Genomic DNA, 17,528 nt, shown 5'->3' on the forward strand with positions numbered 1-17,528 from the left:
AATCCCAAAAATCATTCAATCCAATAATTTGTTTTTGATTTCTCCTTTGTTAAAATCCCATGATTTCATTCTTTTTGTTCATCCGATTCTTTTTTTTTATTTTTTAATTTATTTATTTTTTAATTTTACCCTTTGACTGTTGATTAAAAATTAAAATTATCATCTAAAATAAAGCTGGAAATTAAAATTAAAATTAAAATCAAAGTTAAAATTAAAATTAACATCATATTAAAATTAAAATTATAAAATTTTATTTTATTGGATCACTTCTTAATCAAAACTTAATTTGCAATCGAAGGCTCACTTTAATTTCAAAAAAATTTTCAGATGAAATGGGATTTGTACAAAAATAATTAATTAATTGAAGAAAGAAAAGCACTATAAAGAAATGAACTTTTTAGTCAAAATTAAGGGGAATATATTTAAATGAAGGATGTAAATTATAAAGAAATTCTTTAAAGATGTACTATATGTTGAATATTAAACGATAGTATAGTAGATCCAATAAAAATACTAGCTAATTTGATCTAATAGTAGTACCTAAGATTTTTTTTTTCTAAGAATAAAATTCATTCTTAGAACAATTTAGACATGACATAAAATTAATTATTACTATCTTTAAGAGAATTAAAGTTTAAAATTCGAGTTCAATCCACTCTTGTACCTCTCATGTGCACTAGAAAAATAAAAATAATTGATTCAATAGAAATTGTGAAGCGTATGCATGATAAAGAAAGAGTTAGAATATATATATATATATATATGTATGTATGTATGTATGTATGTATAATCATTTCCATTTTGCATTTACGAATGTGAAGCATGACGAAGCTAGAGACTGAATATTTGGTTAGATGGCTTCAATGAATCAAAGACCACCAACCACCCTTCTAAAAGCAAATCCAAGTTGTCATACTTGGTTTAAGTTTTGCTCAATTAAACTAAAATCAATTGATCTATTAATACTAAAAATGATTATTTATTTATTGAAACTGGAGGCGCCATTTCTGGGAATAACTTCCTCTGTTTTCCAAACAAAGGAATAAAGTGTTATTTTTGGTTCCACGATTTTTGTATAACTCCAAAATTTTGGATTGCTCATACACAGTTTCTTGGCACGGTCGTGTAAGTGAATACAAGATTGACTTTAAGACAAGGTTCTCAACTAAACGACAGCACAAAATCACTAGGTTCCAGGACATTGCAATTGAAAACTGCCATGTCCTCTCCATCAGATTCAGAACAATTAATTCAATGAAATCCAGATTTTTAATCGTAATTTTATATTGTTAGGAGAGAATGGAGTTGGAAAAGAGGGTATAAATATAAGTTTCCAAAGTACTAAATTCATCAACACACTTTCAGGGCGCAAATTACATTCACTTCCATTGTTATCAAATTTCCTTGCATACCGATAATGTACTATACACTAGAGAAAACTACAAGACAAGGGGTGTCGGGGTGGCAACACAGTCCCTAACATTGATATCGGAGAGCACAAGATTGACCCCTACTTCATGGTTAAGGAGAACAAAAATCCACCCCATAAACACATTAAAAAAAAAAAAATTCTGATTATGTTGCCTGACCATCTGGAACAAATTCATCAGTCTGAGTATCAAGGTCTTGAGAAGCTGTTAGTTTGGCTTTCTTGTAACTGCTTGAATTGCGAAGGATTGCATGCAAGGACATGCTCTTTGGGCTAGAAGATCTGCTCAAGTAAAAAACCAGAATTGAAAGACAAGAAAGGAATATGGGATTCAGACTATATATATGCTATTCAATGGGAAACTTTGAAATCAAACTAGCCATAGAGCTCATTTTTCAATGTGTCACTACTGTATTTAGGTTTTCCATTCTCTCTAGACTTTTTTGGAGGTTGTATTAAGAATCTGTATTAAATTCTAGCCTCTACCATGGGTTTGGACGACTTTAGCTGAAAATAGGGCAAACGCAATATTACATACCTAAATTATTGGATCGAAAAAGAATTTTCTTTACTTCCATTTTTTGTCAGTGTTACCAAATGAGCAAAGAACTGAAAAGCTGCCAAAACAAATTTGAAGAATTCTTTCCTGCAGTTTGACATTGGATAGCCATCGCACAAGATCTTTGCCCTAGCTACCACTAATATTTGAAACCAATGCAAAATGAAATGAGAATAACTTTTTAAATTAATAATTGCCCACATTAATAATTTTCATTGTCAAGCTCAATTTTGAGAAGAAAAGGATGATAAGACAGACTACCTTTCACCACATGAAAGGCCAAATTTCACTTAGCAAGTTTAAGTTGCATGAGAAACTTTGTTGATGCATAAATATATTAACATCAAAGTATATCAATTGTACCATCAAACCTAGCAAGGAGATTCTAAACCATACAAATTTACTAACAATTGCAATATGATACAAATATGCAAAATCTATATCTCAAAAGAAAGGTAAGTATTTATCAGTTTTAATACAACTTACCCTGGTTTTCTTCTGTTTCTTCCACCACCTTCTTTCCCTTCTGAGTTATAAGATCCTAAATCAAAATTTAACATAAACAGAAGAACCTATCATCTATGCAATCTGGATAAAAAATCACAATAAAAGAATGATGCAACAAAAGTACAAGAATAAAGGTAATTATGTTATATCTTCAAATTTGGTTATACATCAAAACTATATCTGGAAGAAGGTCAATAACCTGTATGTAACGCATGCCAACAATATCAGCTAGAAACTTCAAAATATTTAGAAAAGGAAATCAGAACTTAACATGAGCAAACTCATTAAAAAAGATTAGGTGCATGGAGAGGGAGTTGGTGGCTGGGGGAAGGATTGGAAGTGGGGTACTACCTTTCATGGACATGAATGCAACAAAAAATAAAAGAGACGGTGGAATTCTGAAAAATAAGCTGGAATTTGGGGCACTTGTTCATTTTATTAGCAAATTATCAAGGCATAATGAAATAAAATGCAGCTGCAAACTAAAAGTCATGATATAATTAACTTTTTTCAGAAGTAATAACTATGTGATAAGGAATATGGATTACCATTTTGTGATGAACTAACATTAACACCACTGTCAGATGATGATGAACTATCTGATGGAGTTCTGGTACTGGCATCTGAGTTGTCCACTCCATCTTCATCATCAGAACTCTCCTTATCATCATGCTTAAATATTGTACCCATTGTAGAAAGTAAGCTCTTATTATTTGCCAAGCTGTTGACAACTTCCCCATGATTACTTCTCGTAGATTTTGCAATTTCCAGATGAGATCGCCGCTCATTACCTCCTTTGTTTAGATTAGTGGTGATTTTAGATCTCTCTACGGTAGAGCTTGATACAGCACTAGCATTGTTTTTCTCCAAATGGGTGTGTGCCCTTGAAGAATTGATGTCAATGAGCTTTTGAGCTCCTTTAGGAATGGAATTGGTTTTGTCAGATTTATTAGTTTGCAGAGATTCTCTCACTGCACTTTCAGAAATGGACAAATGAGTCTTACTTGATTGAACACTCGAGCTGTATGGTTCAACTTTCAATGAAGATCTTGGAGATAGGATGGAGCTAGATTTGGCAGCTTGAGCTTTTGCTTCCTTATGTTGATTCCCATTTAACATCTGTGAAGATGGTAAATCAGCTCTAGATCCACCAGACTGTACTTCACGTTTCCTCTTCTTCTTTTTTCCTTTCACCTCAGTTTCCACTCCTCTTTTTTCTGTTACTTTATCAATAGGCATCTCGCCAGAATCAACAATTTCATGCTGGCATTGGCTTTTGATCCTTTCACTTTCACTGTGAACTTCTATGCTGTTATTAGCATGATCTACACAGGTGCTTTTAGGGTGATCAACATTGACAACATCTTGAATAGACCTTCCATCATGATTGGTTTTAAGTGTATTTTGGGATGAGCCAAGTTGAGTACGGACAGGGCTAAATCCAACACCTGTATTCTTAGATCCCAAATTCGATTCATTCAATTCAGCTGTTGAACTTAAATTCACGTTCACAGTCTTCCTTGAGGATTTACATGAAGCACTCACATCACTCATGTTATCAGCCAGGATTATTGGATCCCGGTGATCGACATCACCTTTTCCTCCCAATTCCGGTGTGTCCACAACAGTAGAACTTTTCTTCTTAGTTTTCTTCCTTGATTTCTTGTCCATGTTTTCCACATTTGCTGGACGATTGTTGCATTGCTGCAAGGACTTCAGCACATCTCGAATTACATCATCAGCTCTCACATCAGTAACTGCAGGCAAACTGTCTGATGTTTTCATTTGTGATTCCTCTTTTCCATCAGTTGTGCCATCTTGCTCAGGATTATCACTCAAATGGACACCACTCACAGACGCAGGACGCTCTGCAGGAAATAAATCACTTGCAGGACCTCTATCATGTATCTGATCTACTGCTTCTTTTCCTCCAACCAGATCCTTAGTCTTCTTGGACTTCTTCATTTTCTTGGAAGACGTCTTAGGTTCCACAATTTTATCTTCCAATGTACCACTTTTATTTTCATGCCCTGAAACACCAATGTCATTCTGGAGATTAGTTCCCTCTTGGGACACAAGTGTGGGATTGCGGTTCACATGACAGGCATTCTGATCAATTGAATCTCTTGTCTTTATTCCCGACACAACATCTGGTTCAGGTGCTTCATTTTGGCTTTCCATGTTGCCATCACTAGTATCAGCCAAACCATCATCACCTACTAAAGTCAGTATTAATAATAGAAAAAAGTTAATTTCTTGCCTTAATTCTACTAATCATGGAACAGACAAAGAGAAGAGGAAGGTTGAAATGAAAGGGGAAAAAAATGTAAATAATGGCATATTAAAGAAAAAAATGGAAACTTACCCTCTGAGTGGGGCACTTTATTTGTATCTTCTTGCATCTCCGTCAAAGAGATCAGACAATGTTCAGGAATTGCTCCATCCATAGAAAATTTTCCAAGTACAAGTCCTGCATCAGCTTCACTGCCCAAATCTTTGTGATTAATAGCTTCTATGGCCTGAAAAGCATCCACATAAACATCTTTTGCAGAAGATATTTCACTACCTCCTTGACTAGGATTTGATTTTTGCCTTTTCTTTTTCTTCCTCCCACAACTTGCATTGGCAATCAACAAACGGTTTTCTTTTACAGATTCTGTATTACAATGGTCTAAGGTAGCACTTGTACTTTCCAGTTTTTGACCTAAAGAGGGCTTAGAGGCCGTAGTATCGGGTCCAGTGCCTTCTTTATCGAAGTCAGAAATTAAAACTCCATTTTCTATTAAAGAATTTTCATTACCATCTTTACTCTCAACTTTACGCTTTTTCTTTGATGTAGGCCCATATTGTGAGGAATTTTCTGTTGACTTATACCCTTGCTCACTGAGAGAAACATCTTTATGTTTATTAGTTTCACATTCCAAATGTTCTCCTGGAACTTTTGAGCCCTCATCAGCCATGGCCGATCTCTTATATCTATGAGAAGACAAACTCCTGCAGTTTTCATCAACATGAATTTGGATTCCCAAATTCATATCATTCAAAACCGCACATATTCCATTCTGAAATGAATTTTCCTTGATTACATTGTCTGAATTGAATGCATCTTTACCAGATTCAACAACAAAAGCACCATTTTCTTTCACATCATGACAATGGATGGCATCTTTGTTTCTCTTTTTAATTTTGTGCTTTTCCTTTAAAACAGATGCATCTACAGAAGCTGGTAGATCTTCACATATTTTGTTATCGCCAACATTTTTCTGATGTACCTTTGGCCTTGACTCCTTACTGGTAGCAGGGAACAAAACCTTAGAATTACTATCAGCCATATGTTCAACTTCCATCTGCAAATTTTCTTGATTTTCTTGTGTGCAATTACTAAAACCAACCTGTTGAGAAGCAGAATTCTGCTTTGCATGATGGTTCTTTCCATCTTGTGGCAATGACGCATCATTGATGTTGGACAGTATTTTGGAAGGACCACCACCAACAGGTAGAAGATCAACCACATCAGCTGAAGAATTATTGGTTGTGATGCCAGTACCAGGTTTGCAGGAATTATGATTTTCCATATGCTCTTCTGAGCTTGAGGCATCAACAGAAAGAAACCAACTTTTGCTCACTCCACCAAAAGCACTTTTTACAAACATGGAATCTGAAAGGTGATAAAGATATCCTTTGCGCTTTACCTGTTCATTTTTAGGAAGTCATTTCAACATGAGATTTAGATCAATAGTACTAATCCATAACAACCTAGAAGTACAAGATATAGAACCAACCTTTAAGGCATTAATCTTTATCTCCCCAATCTTAGGAAAGCACAATGGGTGTTCATACAGTATCTTTTCTGCACATCAGCAGCACAAAGATATTATCTAAAACAGAACTTAGAAATACATAAAGTTAACGTTAAAACTGAAGTTGTTATATTAGGCACTGAAAGTTTGAGAGAAAGAACTATGTTTTATGAGGATTTGTGTCAGAAAAGACCCTTCTACTTTTCAGTATGATAAAACGTAAAGAGAAATAATCCATAACTTTCATTACATAACTACATCTTCACATCAAAACATTGCCATGTTACTTCCTGTTCAAACATTCTAGAGGAACTCTTGCACACATCAACAAATCTTTCATCCATTTGAACAACTCTAGCTCTTTCCATAACCCGATTTTAGGTCCATTTCAGGGGCAATTTCAATAAATTTCGATTCAAGTTTTGATCTTCGAGGGCTCAATGGGATTAAAGTAGCATACTGACAATAATTGAAAAAGGGATCAGACGGTCACACCCAAAATTTTGCTCAGCGTGGAATGGATTGCATATAGCATTTATAACAAAACAAAAACTAATACCTTAGAAATTTAAAGAATATACGATTTTAGCTTCGAAAAGCAAAGCAATAAAAATTTTCCTAGACAATGGTAACGAACAAAAGTACCCAAAATTGGGACGGAAAAAGGAGAAAAGCAACCTACTTTTAAGATCAGAAACAGTGTCTGAATCGGAGACGATCATGGCGAGGTGGGTGTCGAGGCTGGTATCAATGAAAACAGTATTATATACAGTGGAACCACCGGAACCGGAGGTAGAATCCGGCTTTTCCATTTCCCTTTAAACTAGGCGGCGACTCAGAACTCAATAAGGGTTTGGAGTTTAACTGGAAAACAAAGTGTAGTTTTGTCGGATCACGGGTTTTTGTTTGTGTAGAAGAGGAACGGTCATGTCGGCATATGGAAATAGAAGAATGTTGAAGCTTCTTTTGGTCTTCTTAAAAGTAGTTCAGCGCTTCCTTTTATAGAAGATGAATAATAGGAATGGTGGCACTCGGCCAATTTCATATTTGGGTTTGGGCTACTTAAATCTAACCCATATAAATTGGGAATTGGGTTAGAGTTATGAGCGAGGTTGGACCAATTTGCAATTTCCATTTTCGTTTTCTTCACGTCCTATCTTCCAAATTTTATGATAAACATATATAAAATATAAAAATTACGATATTATGATTTGTGTAAACATATCAAATATAAAATTATTTTTTATTTTTGTCAAATCATATATTACTTTTTATCAAAATTTTAAACCATACCATTTTTTTATTATTTTAATGTGTCTAAAATTATTACATATATTTTCCATATTATATTTAAAAATATTATTATCTAATGCAAGAAATTTTTTATTTTCACAGAAGGTTTCAAACTTTGAATGTGTTGATGGTGTCCATATAAAGTACATTACTTAATAATTAAAGGAATATGAGAGTACAATTTGCTCATGGAGCAAGTTGTTTAGAATTTGAATGCTAAAAAATTTTTTATGGCTTAGATTTTCTGCATCAGATGCTGTCATTGAGATGTTACAATGGGTATGATCAGCGGGGTTGAAACTAAAGTTAAACATGCAGTGGAAATCAAGTCAATACAGCTTCAACAAAGATGATAGACCAATACCGTAAGGATAAGTTGGGCCTAGATTTTGTTCTCCAAATGTCCAGGGCCAGAATTTGTTTGCCAGGGAAGGATAAGCAAAAAAAAAAAAAAAAAACAAGAAAAGGTTCAATTTCTTTACTTTCATCCAAAGCATCCTAAACACATAATGGAGTGGCGCTTAAAAACAAATTTATCAAGAGGGTTATAATTAAATTTCAAAACTCAGCATTGTGTTTTTCTATTCCTTCTTCCTAGAATCTTTGAGTTGCCCCCTCTTTCGAATGCCAAGACAAAAGTGAAAACGCCATGCATCAAACACACTCTCCGGCAGTGAATAAGCCAAGCCCCAGAGGATGGAATGGGGCCAGTAGGGTGTGCAACGAGGTTCGTAGCCTATCCAGCGCATTGCTGCTCGAGCATAACCATCTGTTGATGGAACAAAGAAAGAGGATCTTTTGATTGACGCCATTTTGGTTGCCACATATAATGGAACCTGCATCAAGAAACCCCTTGATTGATCAGAGTATGTCAACAAAACAAATGGTAGTCAATCCACAGAGTCTAGCATCTCTCAATGTTTCCGACAATCAAGTTACCTAGACTATTGGTGATAAAGGTACAAAATTTTATGACCCACAGTTTTAAATCATCCTTCCTAAATACTTAAAGCTTCTTCGAAATTAAACTTTTCTCTTGTGATCATACGTATGGATCCACAATTGAACATTGACCCTCCCATCTATTTTGCAATAGAACACAAAGGAACCTTAGATGCCAAAACTGAAAGTAATTTTGTCAAGATCTGCACCTGCTGGTTCACATGATAACAAAATCACATCACAAATGTATACAGTTTTGGTGGCATGTTCTACACTTGCTATTCATCCTCATCATATCCATCTTATCAAAGAAACCATTCAACTCATCTAAATGTATAATCACTAGAAGGAGAGGAAAAATGAAGGAAGAGAGAGGGAAGACAGAGAAAATTGGGTGGATAAAAAGAAAGTGAGATTAAGAAACAATGGTATCAAAAGAACAAAATTTCAAAGCAAAGTCCGAAGTCTGAAAGGCATTATGAGTTGGGAGGCATTAAGTATCCTAAAATCTAATGTGAAATTGACGATATTATTGCCTGTATGAGATATTGTGTGCTTTCACCATATGTGAAAGACAGCATCCTATTCCTGGAATTAATCTAATATCATTCAAAAAACATCAATAAGACATTGTTGTCTCAGCGATCTTATTCAATATATAAAGCCTTGTCAATTTGCTTGGTGCCAATAACTTTGACACAATTATAAGCTCAAAAGAAAAGGATAGAAATAAGTATAAAAACCAGCCAATTGCCTCACATATGGTAAACATCTTGTTCCGTGAGAACAATTGCTTGATATACTGACGCCCCATACAAAAGAGAGTGAAAGTGTAAGTAATTGAAATAATTGTAGAGTCTAAAACAGTAAACCTTTTCTTCTCCCCAAAGAAATTAGCTAATATGATTATAAACAATATAATATTCCAGGTCCCCTAAGTAACATCATACATTGGCCATGGTAAGTTCAACAAGCAAATCAAACTTGTGGACCTTTCAGGTCAGGTAGATAAAATGACTTTTGAAAGAAGAAAGCGAGAAAAATGTCAACCTAATTATTTGTAACTTATCAGGGCAAATAAATTGGATGGCCTACATTCATTATAAAATTTTACATTGCAAAACAAGAGTCTATTTTCACTTTTTATTAGCAAATCAAGTCGTTTCCAATTCGAGTATCCAGCTGTAATTTATATTAGTGGTAATGTGGCATTCAAGAGAAATATATTCAACATTAAATCATTGATTACTCATGGCCAGCTGTTTCTAACATATGACAAAGTGGTGATAATATAGTTCTAGCAATCAAATTTTGAAAGACTAAAAATGCATACTGATTTAGACTAATTCACATCTGGAGTCTCACCATGTACGTTTATTATCAACTAAGACAGAAGCCAGAAGGGTTAAAAACGTTCACTTTTCATGCAGAAAGCCTCTCTAGCTTTATAACTCTTAGACTTACAAGTTATAACCACACCAATCAAGAATTAAAGTATAGCAAACATTACCTGACACTGGACATCAATTCCGCTATTCCTGTATTCAACATAAAGGCACCTTGAGAATTGATCAATATACCTGAAACAATCCCAAAAAAAAAAAAGACTCTTTTTAGTTGCTATAACCATAAATCAAACTCCAATTAAGTTTGCAAAAAGGCAAACACTTACGCCTTAGTAGCAGCATAAACAGCATAAAGTGGATCAGAAGGGATGACAATAGCAGCACCAGAACCAATATTCACAATTGCACCCTTCTTTCTCTTCACCATCCCGGGCAAAACAGCCTGAGTAACCTTAGTAGTACCTTCAACATTAACCTTAATCAAATTCCTCAACAGCTCCTCATCAACCTCGTGGAAAAACCTTGCATATGGATATGAAATCCCAACATTATTAATCAAAACCCCAACATCCAATCCTTCAATAGCTTCTTTTATATTGTTCACACCTTCATCAAAATCACCAGTGAAGTCCACAACAACTGTCTTGATCTGAATTTTCCCGTACTTAGCCAAGATTGAATCAGCAACATCTTTGAGTTTATCAGGACTACGACCCACCAAGACAAGATTAAGCCCCTTCCTAGCTAATTGAAAGGCAAAACCTTTGCCTATGCCATCAGTTGGTCCTGTTACAAGACCCCAGGAGCCATATTTCTTGAGATTCTTACCAGGTCTAAGGAAATTGACCCAGACCCATTTGAGAAAAACAAATGAAGATTTCAAGAGTGACAAAGAACCCAAAGTGAAAAGAACAAGAATCCATAAAGGTTGAGTCTTGAGAGTATGTAAGAAAAAGGTTGCCATGGATTATGCGGAGGAAAAAGTTGAAACTTATGTGAATATGACCAAAAAGAGAAAGATCTAAGGGGGTGACAAATAGAGTGAACAAAAAGGGAAATCTTTAGCAAACTTCCTAGTTCCTTTGGGTTTGATAGAGTTGGGTATGGCTTCTAGCCTTCGACTATGACAAATAAAGAGAGCAAGAACAAAAAGCAAAGGATTAAAAACACACGAGATAGGCTAGGCAGAAACAGACCGGGGGGGGGGGGGGGGTGGGGGGAATGGAATTAAATGAAGGAATAAAAAAGAAAGGAGAAGGATGGATTTTTGAGAAGGAAAAGGAAGAGGTGGGTGAAGTAGATGAGCTGAAAACCAACTTAATTAACTACTTAAGATGACAGACGTAACTTGAAATCGGGAGATCTTATTATGTTCTGTTTTGCCTGTTCCTTAGTTTCATTTTATTTTGTTTTATTTTCCTATTTCTTTTCTTAAACCTTTTGTTACTAAAATGTGTTCAAATTTTTTTCGAAAGCAGAATCACCATTTTAAGGCTTGATTCGGTGATAACTTTTACATCGTTCCGCATTGAGATTTGCGATTTGCGTTTTATTATTTGAACGTTCAAATAAAGTCTAGTGTGCATTAACATTCAAAATTGAATTTTAATAAAAACATTCAAAATTGAATAAAAAATTACAGTTGAAATTTTAATTCATTATAGAAATTATTGAGAATGAAATTTGAATTTATTTTTAAAAAATCAAAGAATATATAAGTAAAGGGTGTAATAAGGGGAAAAGATAAAAATAAATTTTTGGCTAATTTGTATAGAACATGCAAGTTAAAATAAAATAATATTGATTAACTATTAAATTAGTTATCATATTATTTGAGTTGACATTTAAAACGTACAAATTTAAAAGAACTTGTGAATATAATATTTTTTAATCAAATAAATAATATAATAAAATAATTTAAAGATAAATTAAAAAATAAAAATAAATAAAAATAAGGTAATAGTGCGTTGGAAAAGCATTAGAATTAATGTACCAAAAGAAAAAGCATTAGAATTAAGTTAGTAACTTGCATATCACAAATAGAGATTTCATTATAATAGTAGCTGATATGAAGTGATTATTCTAAAAATTATAGTAATTTGCATATAGTGATTAGATCATTATATTTAATAAACACTTAGTGATCTTATGTGATAGTGATATTAAATCATCGAAAAGAATCAACTAATTATCTTGGAGAGTGATCTAGTTCCCGTATAAAAGAGTGAGTAACTTTTATTATAAAGAAAGTGACATGTAAAATTAGTAATAATCAATATTATTTATTTAATACGTGAATTAAAAATTTGATTCCTTTTAAAATTGTAATTATTTTATACTATAAATTTTTATATTTTCAAACTAATATTCATTATAATAAGTTCAAAAATAATGTGTATTTTTTTACTTTTTCTAATGTTTTACATATAAATATAATTTATTTATTTATTTATTATGATTTTAATATATTAGTTTTATTTTCTAGTTCTAAATTTTTTTACATAATTTATATTTAAAAATTAGCTTACTTAATAAATAAATATATTTAATAAGTTAATTATATTTTTATAAAATAAATAGAATATTACTATGTTTTATGAATTATTATCGTTAAACAGCATTTAAATTATTAACTTATATAATTATTACAATAAGGATAGTTATTTTCATACTTTTAAATAAAATAATATTTAATTTTTAGTATAACCAAACACAGTGATCTTTAATTCATATGAATTAATAATTGTTAACCAAATAAAGTGATTTCATTTCACAAATGATAAAATCACATTGGTGATTACATTATAATGAAAAATGTTGAAAATGATAACAAATGCTACCTATATTTTAGTTAAGATAACAAACAAAGTATTCATCTATGTAAACACCCAATTTTTTTCAGGACGATTCAAGTTTATCGACTGTTAAGTTTGATTTAAGCATTTCGATTTGAATATATTCGAACAATTTAATTGAATATACATAATTAGGCTTGTTTGAATTTGTTTTGAATGGATCATTTTATATGAGTCAAGATTTGATCTAATTTAATTTGGGTCAATTCAAAGTTTAATTATTTGGGCTTATAGGCTTAAAATGCAGTAGAAGTCCAAATTCTCTTTTAAAAGCCAATCTAATTCATTTTTACATAAAGCCCATTTTAGCTCATTTGGGCTTGAAAAACCCAACAAATGTCTAAAATTATTTTTAAAGCCTATATCTATTTTGTTAAATTTTAAATTAAAAAATTTTAAAATTAAAAAAATAAAAGATAGAGGGTCAACTACCATAACAACAACCTTCTCTTACCTTTTCTTACCCCAATTTTCACTTTTTTTCCCTTTATTTGGTCACACCATTTCTAGCTCTCATTTTAGTTTTCACCTCTCATTTTACCTATTTACTTCTATCATACATTGATAAGAGACCCAATGTCCCAAATTTAGCAAGTTACAAAGTCCTAAATTTAACATCACATTGCTGAAATCCTACAAAGAATTGAATTTTGTTGTCTTATATAAAGGTTGGTTTTATAAGAGCCAATGAGAGCTCGACATAGAGGGGGAAAGAAACAAATAAAAATTTCAAAAATTAGAAAAAAAAAACACACAAAGCCCATCCTCTGTAAATTGAAATCGACCATTAACACTACCATCTAGCCTTTTTTTTTAAAAAAAAAAAACAATTTAATTCCCAAAAGTAATAACCCACTTTCACTTACGCCAACCTATTAATAGTTCAATTAAACAGCCAAAATACCTATATAGCAACCCATTTTCCCATCCCTAAGCACCCATAGGGATTAAAATTCCATCATCTAACTGTTATAATGTCTAGATCTGGGGATCTATCGCTAGACATTGACTTAAGGGAGTCGCCACCAATCTTTTTTATCTAGGTGCGATTGACCACCTAAAGAATTTGTCCTTTCAGGGAGCGCTTAAGTTTAAGGGCCCTTAAAAGAATAGGTTTAGGTTTACTAACCAGAACATGGTTCGGGAGTTCGATTACGTGTGAGGAAGGTTATAGCACCCTCACAACGCCCATAAAAAAATGGTACCAGTTTAAATTTATGTTATCCAATTAGCCTTAAAATTTTACCAAGTAATTAATTGTTGGAAATTATTCTCAATTGACTCTAATACTTTTAGCAGAAAATTGAGAAAATCTCCTCACCTCAAGAGTATGTAAGAAAAACTACTGTTTCACTTGCAGAGGCTCCATCGTCGGATTAATTAAGGAAAAATAAAAATCAAAATCAAAATAGAAAGGAAGGAAATGATGATTGTTCTTGTGTAGGGAAAATTGATACTTTCAACTTTTCCCCAAAAAATATTTTTTTGAAATTTATTTTTTTAGGAAAATTGATACTTTTAATTTTTCCCTAAAAATATTTTTTGAAAATTTATTTTTAAGAAAAATTGATACTTTCAACTTTTTCCCAAAAATATTTTTTTGAAAATTTTGATTTTCAAGGAAAATTGATACTTTCAACTTTTCCTCAAAAATCCTTTTTTGAAAATTTACTTTTAAGGAAAATTGATACTTTCAACTTTTCCTCAAAAACCCTTTTTTTGAAAATTTATTTTTAAAAAAAATTGATACTTTCAACTTTTTCCTAAAAATATATTTTTTTAATTTTTTAAAAAATAAAAAAAAATAAAATTGAAAAAAATAAAAAATAAAAAAAGTAAAACAAAAGTAAAACAAAAATAAAAATAAGATAAAGATAAAAAATATTAAATAAATCTAATCTAATAAATGAAAAAATAAATAAAACAAATAAATAAAAAAAATTCAAAAAAAAAAAACCTAGAGCGGCTCGGCTATCGGCTCGGCTCAAGGAAGAGAAACGGCTCGGGGGGATGGTTTGGGAAGCTCGGTTCGGCTCAGCTTGGCTTGGAGGGGGGCAGGCACGAGCGGGTCAGGAAGCGGGTCGACGCTCGGGTCGGGTCGGGTCTCGGTAAAACGCACGGATCCTCTGAGTCACTTAAGGCAAAAACGACGTCATTTTGGGAGGGTATAAAAGGCAGTTCCCTTCATTTTTCGACAGAAACCTTCTCCCCCCTCTCTCTCTTCCTTCTCTTTTCTTTCCCTTCTCTTTAAAAGACCGAAGAACTCCGGTTGAAGATCCACCGAATTCTAGAATTTTTCATCAGAATCTGGATTTTTTCTCCGGAAGTTCACCGGAAGTTGGCCGAAAAGTTGATCGATTTCTAGATCCTCATCGAAAACTAGGAAGGTCACCAAAAACTTCAAATTTGGTTGGAATTTTTGTCGAAAAATTCAACCCTTGTCGAAAAATTCACTGGAATCTGGAAATTTCCCAGAAATTTCCAGAAAAATTTTCGCCAAAAATTTCTAAAAAATTATTTTCGATCCCTACAGCTATTTTAACACTTCTCAACCTTCTTTAACCTTCGAAAACTCTTCTATACACCTTTTTTCTCTCAAAATCAATAGTTTTGCTTACCGTTTTTTTTGTGTGTTGCATATGTTCTAGGAGGTCCCTTTTATAGGGATTAATCAAGAGTTTCTGATCAATCCCAATTCCTGTTTGGATGGGGATTCAATCTTTGAATCCAATCTGGACTCTTCAGATTGAATTCCCATTCACAATGGGATTTTTTAACTTTCAATCATAGCCCTAAAAAAAAATCATAATAATCAGATAATCGAAAAAAAAATTAGATAAATAAATAAAAATAAAATTAACAGATAATTAATTAAAAAAATTAAAATAAGATAGATCCAAAAATGTTACAAAATAATAATAATAATATAATAATAAAATATAACTATATAAATAAAATACCTATAAATATTAACAAAAAAATGAAAAATAAAATAAAATAAATAAATAAATAGATAAATAAAGATATACACATATTAATACATAATAATAAATAAATAATAAAATACATAAAATACAAAAAAATTAAAATAAAAATAATACAAGATAAAAATTGAATTGGGCTTACCCATTTGGGCCAAGCCCAATTGATCTGGGCCTGGACCCAATTGGGTGTCTACAGCTGTCCCTCTTTGCACATTTTTTGTGAAACAAAAATTGCGCAAAAACGTAGACACCCAATCAAGACTCAACTCAACATTGTCATTTTTTGTTTTTTATGTTTTTTTTTTATTTTATGTTTTTTTTTTTACCAAAGCTCCTCTAAACAGAGGCACCACGACTTTGAAAAGTAAATTGCTCCTCTAAATAGAGGCACCACGACTTTTGAAAAGTAAATTGCTCCTCTAAATAGAGGACCACGACTTTGGAAAATAAATTACCCCTCTAAACAGCGACACCACGACTTTTGAAAATAAATTGCTCCTATAAACAGAGGCACCACGACTTTGAAAAATAAATTGTTCCTCTAAACAGAGGCACCACGACTTTGAAAAGTAAATTACTCCTCTAAACAGAGGCACCACGACTTTTGAAAGTAAATTGCTCCTCTAAACAGAGGCACCACGACTTTGAAAAAGTAAATTGCTCCTCTAAACAAAGGCACCATGACTTTTGAAAAGTAAATTACTCCTCTAAACAGAGGCACCACGACTTTGAAAAAGTAAATTGCTCCTCTAAACAGAGGCAACGAAACTTTGGAAAAGTAAATTGCTCCTTGACAATCATGTCCAAAGGAGTTGAAAGTTGTGTTTGAAGGAATTTCAGGAGATTATGCCCAAAGGTCTTATAAATCAACCCTGATACCAAAAGACATCCTATTTCAAGGATTAGGAACTTACCTGACAAGTTTTTTCTCAAACTTGCAAAATATCTTCATATCTGTCTTCTCTATGTGGGATGTTGGAACACCCCTGCTTCTTGAATTTATACATTATACTTTCTTGAAAGTAGTGTATGCTATGCAAATGCATATGAATTTCAATGCATGCTATGCAAATGTTGGCCAATTAATTCCTGTTCAATGTATGGTACTCAAGTTTCTCAAGCTCTTTTCCTAGGCATCAAGCCCTTTGATTCTTTAGAGATCTAATTACACTGCTCTTCTAAGATCGAACCAGTGTAGCTCTTAATTATCTTTTCCACTCACATTCTTCCTTGTTCAGTTTCTCAATACTTTGGAATAAGCTTCATCAATCGATCATCACTTGACCATCATTCAATGAATTTCTCAGCATTAACAAATTTCAAAACAAATTTCATCCACCATCACTGGGTCATTACTCATAGGTGTCTCAGCATTAGCCATTCCAAAACAAACATTGTCCACTGATTATTCTCATCATTCAATCATAACTTGCAAGTCATATCGACCAATTCATCCTTATACTCATCATTTGGTTATATCACTTTTCAAAATTTGCCCCATCATATTCTTCATTTGATCACATCATATATCTTTTCGAATCATCTCTTTTAGGTTTCTGCCATCATCTTAGATTTCTTTTCAAATGAATGTAAGATTCTTTTAAACACATATTCATTCATTCATTATCATTTCAAATCTTGACAAATACAATACAATCAAGCACTTTCTCAATTCATTCTAGGAGTGTAACAATAAGAGAACACAAGGTGAATTATGGTAAAGATAATCAATAAAGATCTATTTTGGTACAAAACAAATGGGAAAAGAGATAAATTAGATACATGTCATTAAGTTGAGTGATATGTCCAAATG

General features: G+C 32.6%; 2 protein-coding genes across 4 annotated transcripts; both read right to left on the minus strand.

Moving 5' to 3' along the window:
* Positions 1-1,320: 1,320 nt before the first annotated feature.
* Positions 1,321-7,267, minus strand: LOC111317947 (uncharacterized). Of its 3 annotated transcripts, XR_002693547.2 has the most exons (7): positions 6,978-7,267; positions 6,278-6,345; positions 4,861-6,187; positions 3,044-4,714; positions 2,475-2,529; positions 1,968-2,127; positions 1,576-1,711 (listed from the first exon to the last, which is right to left on the minus strand). XR_002693547.2 is itself a non-coding variant. In XM_022920491.2 (6 exons), exons 1-6 carry the CDS (start codon positions 7,105-7,107, stop codon positions 1,576-1,578), a joined length of 3,384 nt encoding a protein of 1,127 aa, XP_022776226.2. In that variant the 5' UTR covers positions 7,108-7,267; the 3' UTR covers positions 1,321-1,575. The 3 variants fall into 3 exon arrangements, 2 of the variants coding, with proteins under 2 accessions (XP_022776226.2, XP_022776225.2); XM_022920491.2 differs by lacking the exon at positions 1,968-2,127 and having other exon boundaries at positions 1,321-1,711; positions 3,044-4,711; XM_022920490.2 differs by lacking the exon at positions 1,968-2,127 and having other exon boundaries at positions 1,321-1,711.
* Positions 7,268-7,941: 674 nt separating this feature from the next.
* Positions 7,942-11,215, minus strand: LOC111317948 (very-long-chain 3-oxoacyl-CoA reductase 1-like). Its single transcript, XM_022920493.2, has 3 exons — positions 10,203-11,215; positions 10,041-10,110; positions 7,942-8,424 (listed from the first exon to the last, which is right to left on the minus strand). The coding sequence occupies exons 1-3, from the start codon at positions 10,838-10,840 to the stop codon at positions 8,170-8,172; spliced, it is 963 nt and encodes a 320-aa protein (XP_022776228.2). The 5' UTR covers positions 10,841-11,215; the 3' UTR covers positions 7,942-8,169.
* Positions 11,216-17,528: the final 6,313 nt, after the last annotated feature.

This window comes from Durio zibethinus, chromosome 2, assembly GCF_047325235.1.
Source record: "Durio zibethinus cultivar Kanyao isolate XHJ-2024 chromosome 2, ASM4732523v1, whole genome shotgun sequence".
Taxonomy (NCBI): domain Eukaryota; kingdom Viridiplantae; phylum Streptophyta; class Magnoliopsida; order Malvales; family Malvaceae; genus Durio; species Durio zibethinus.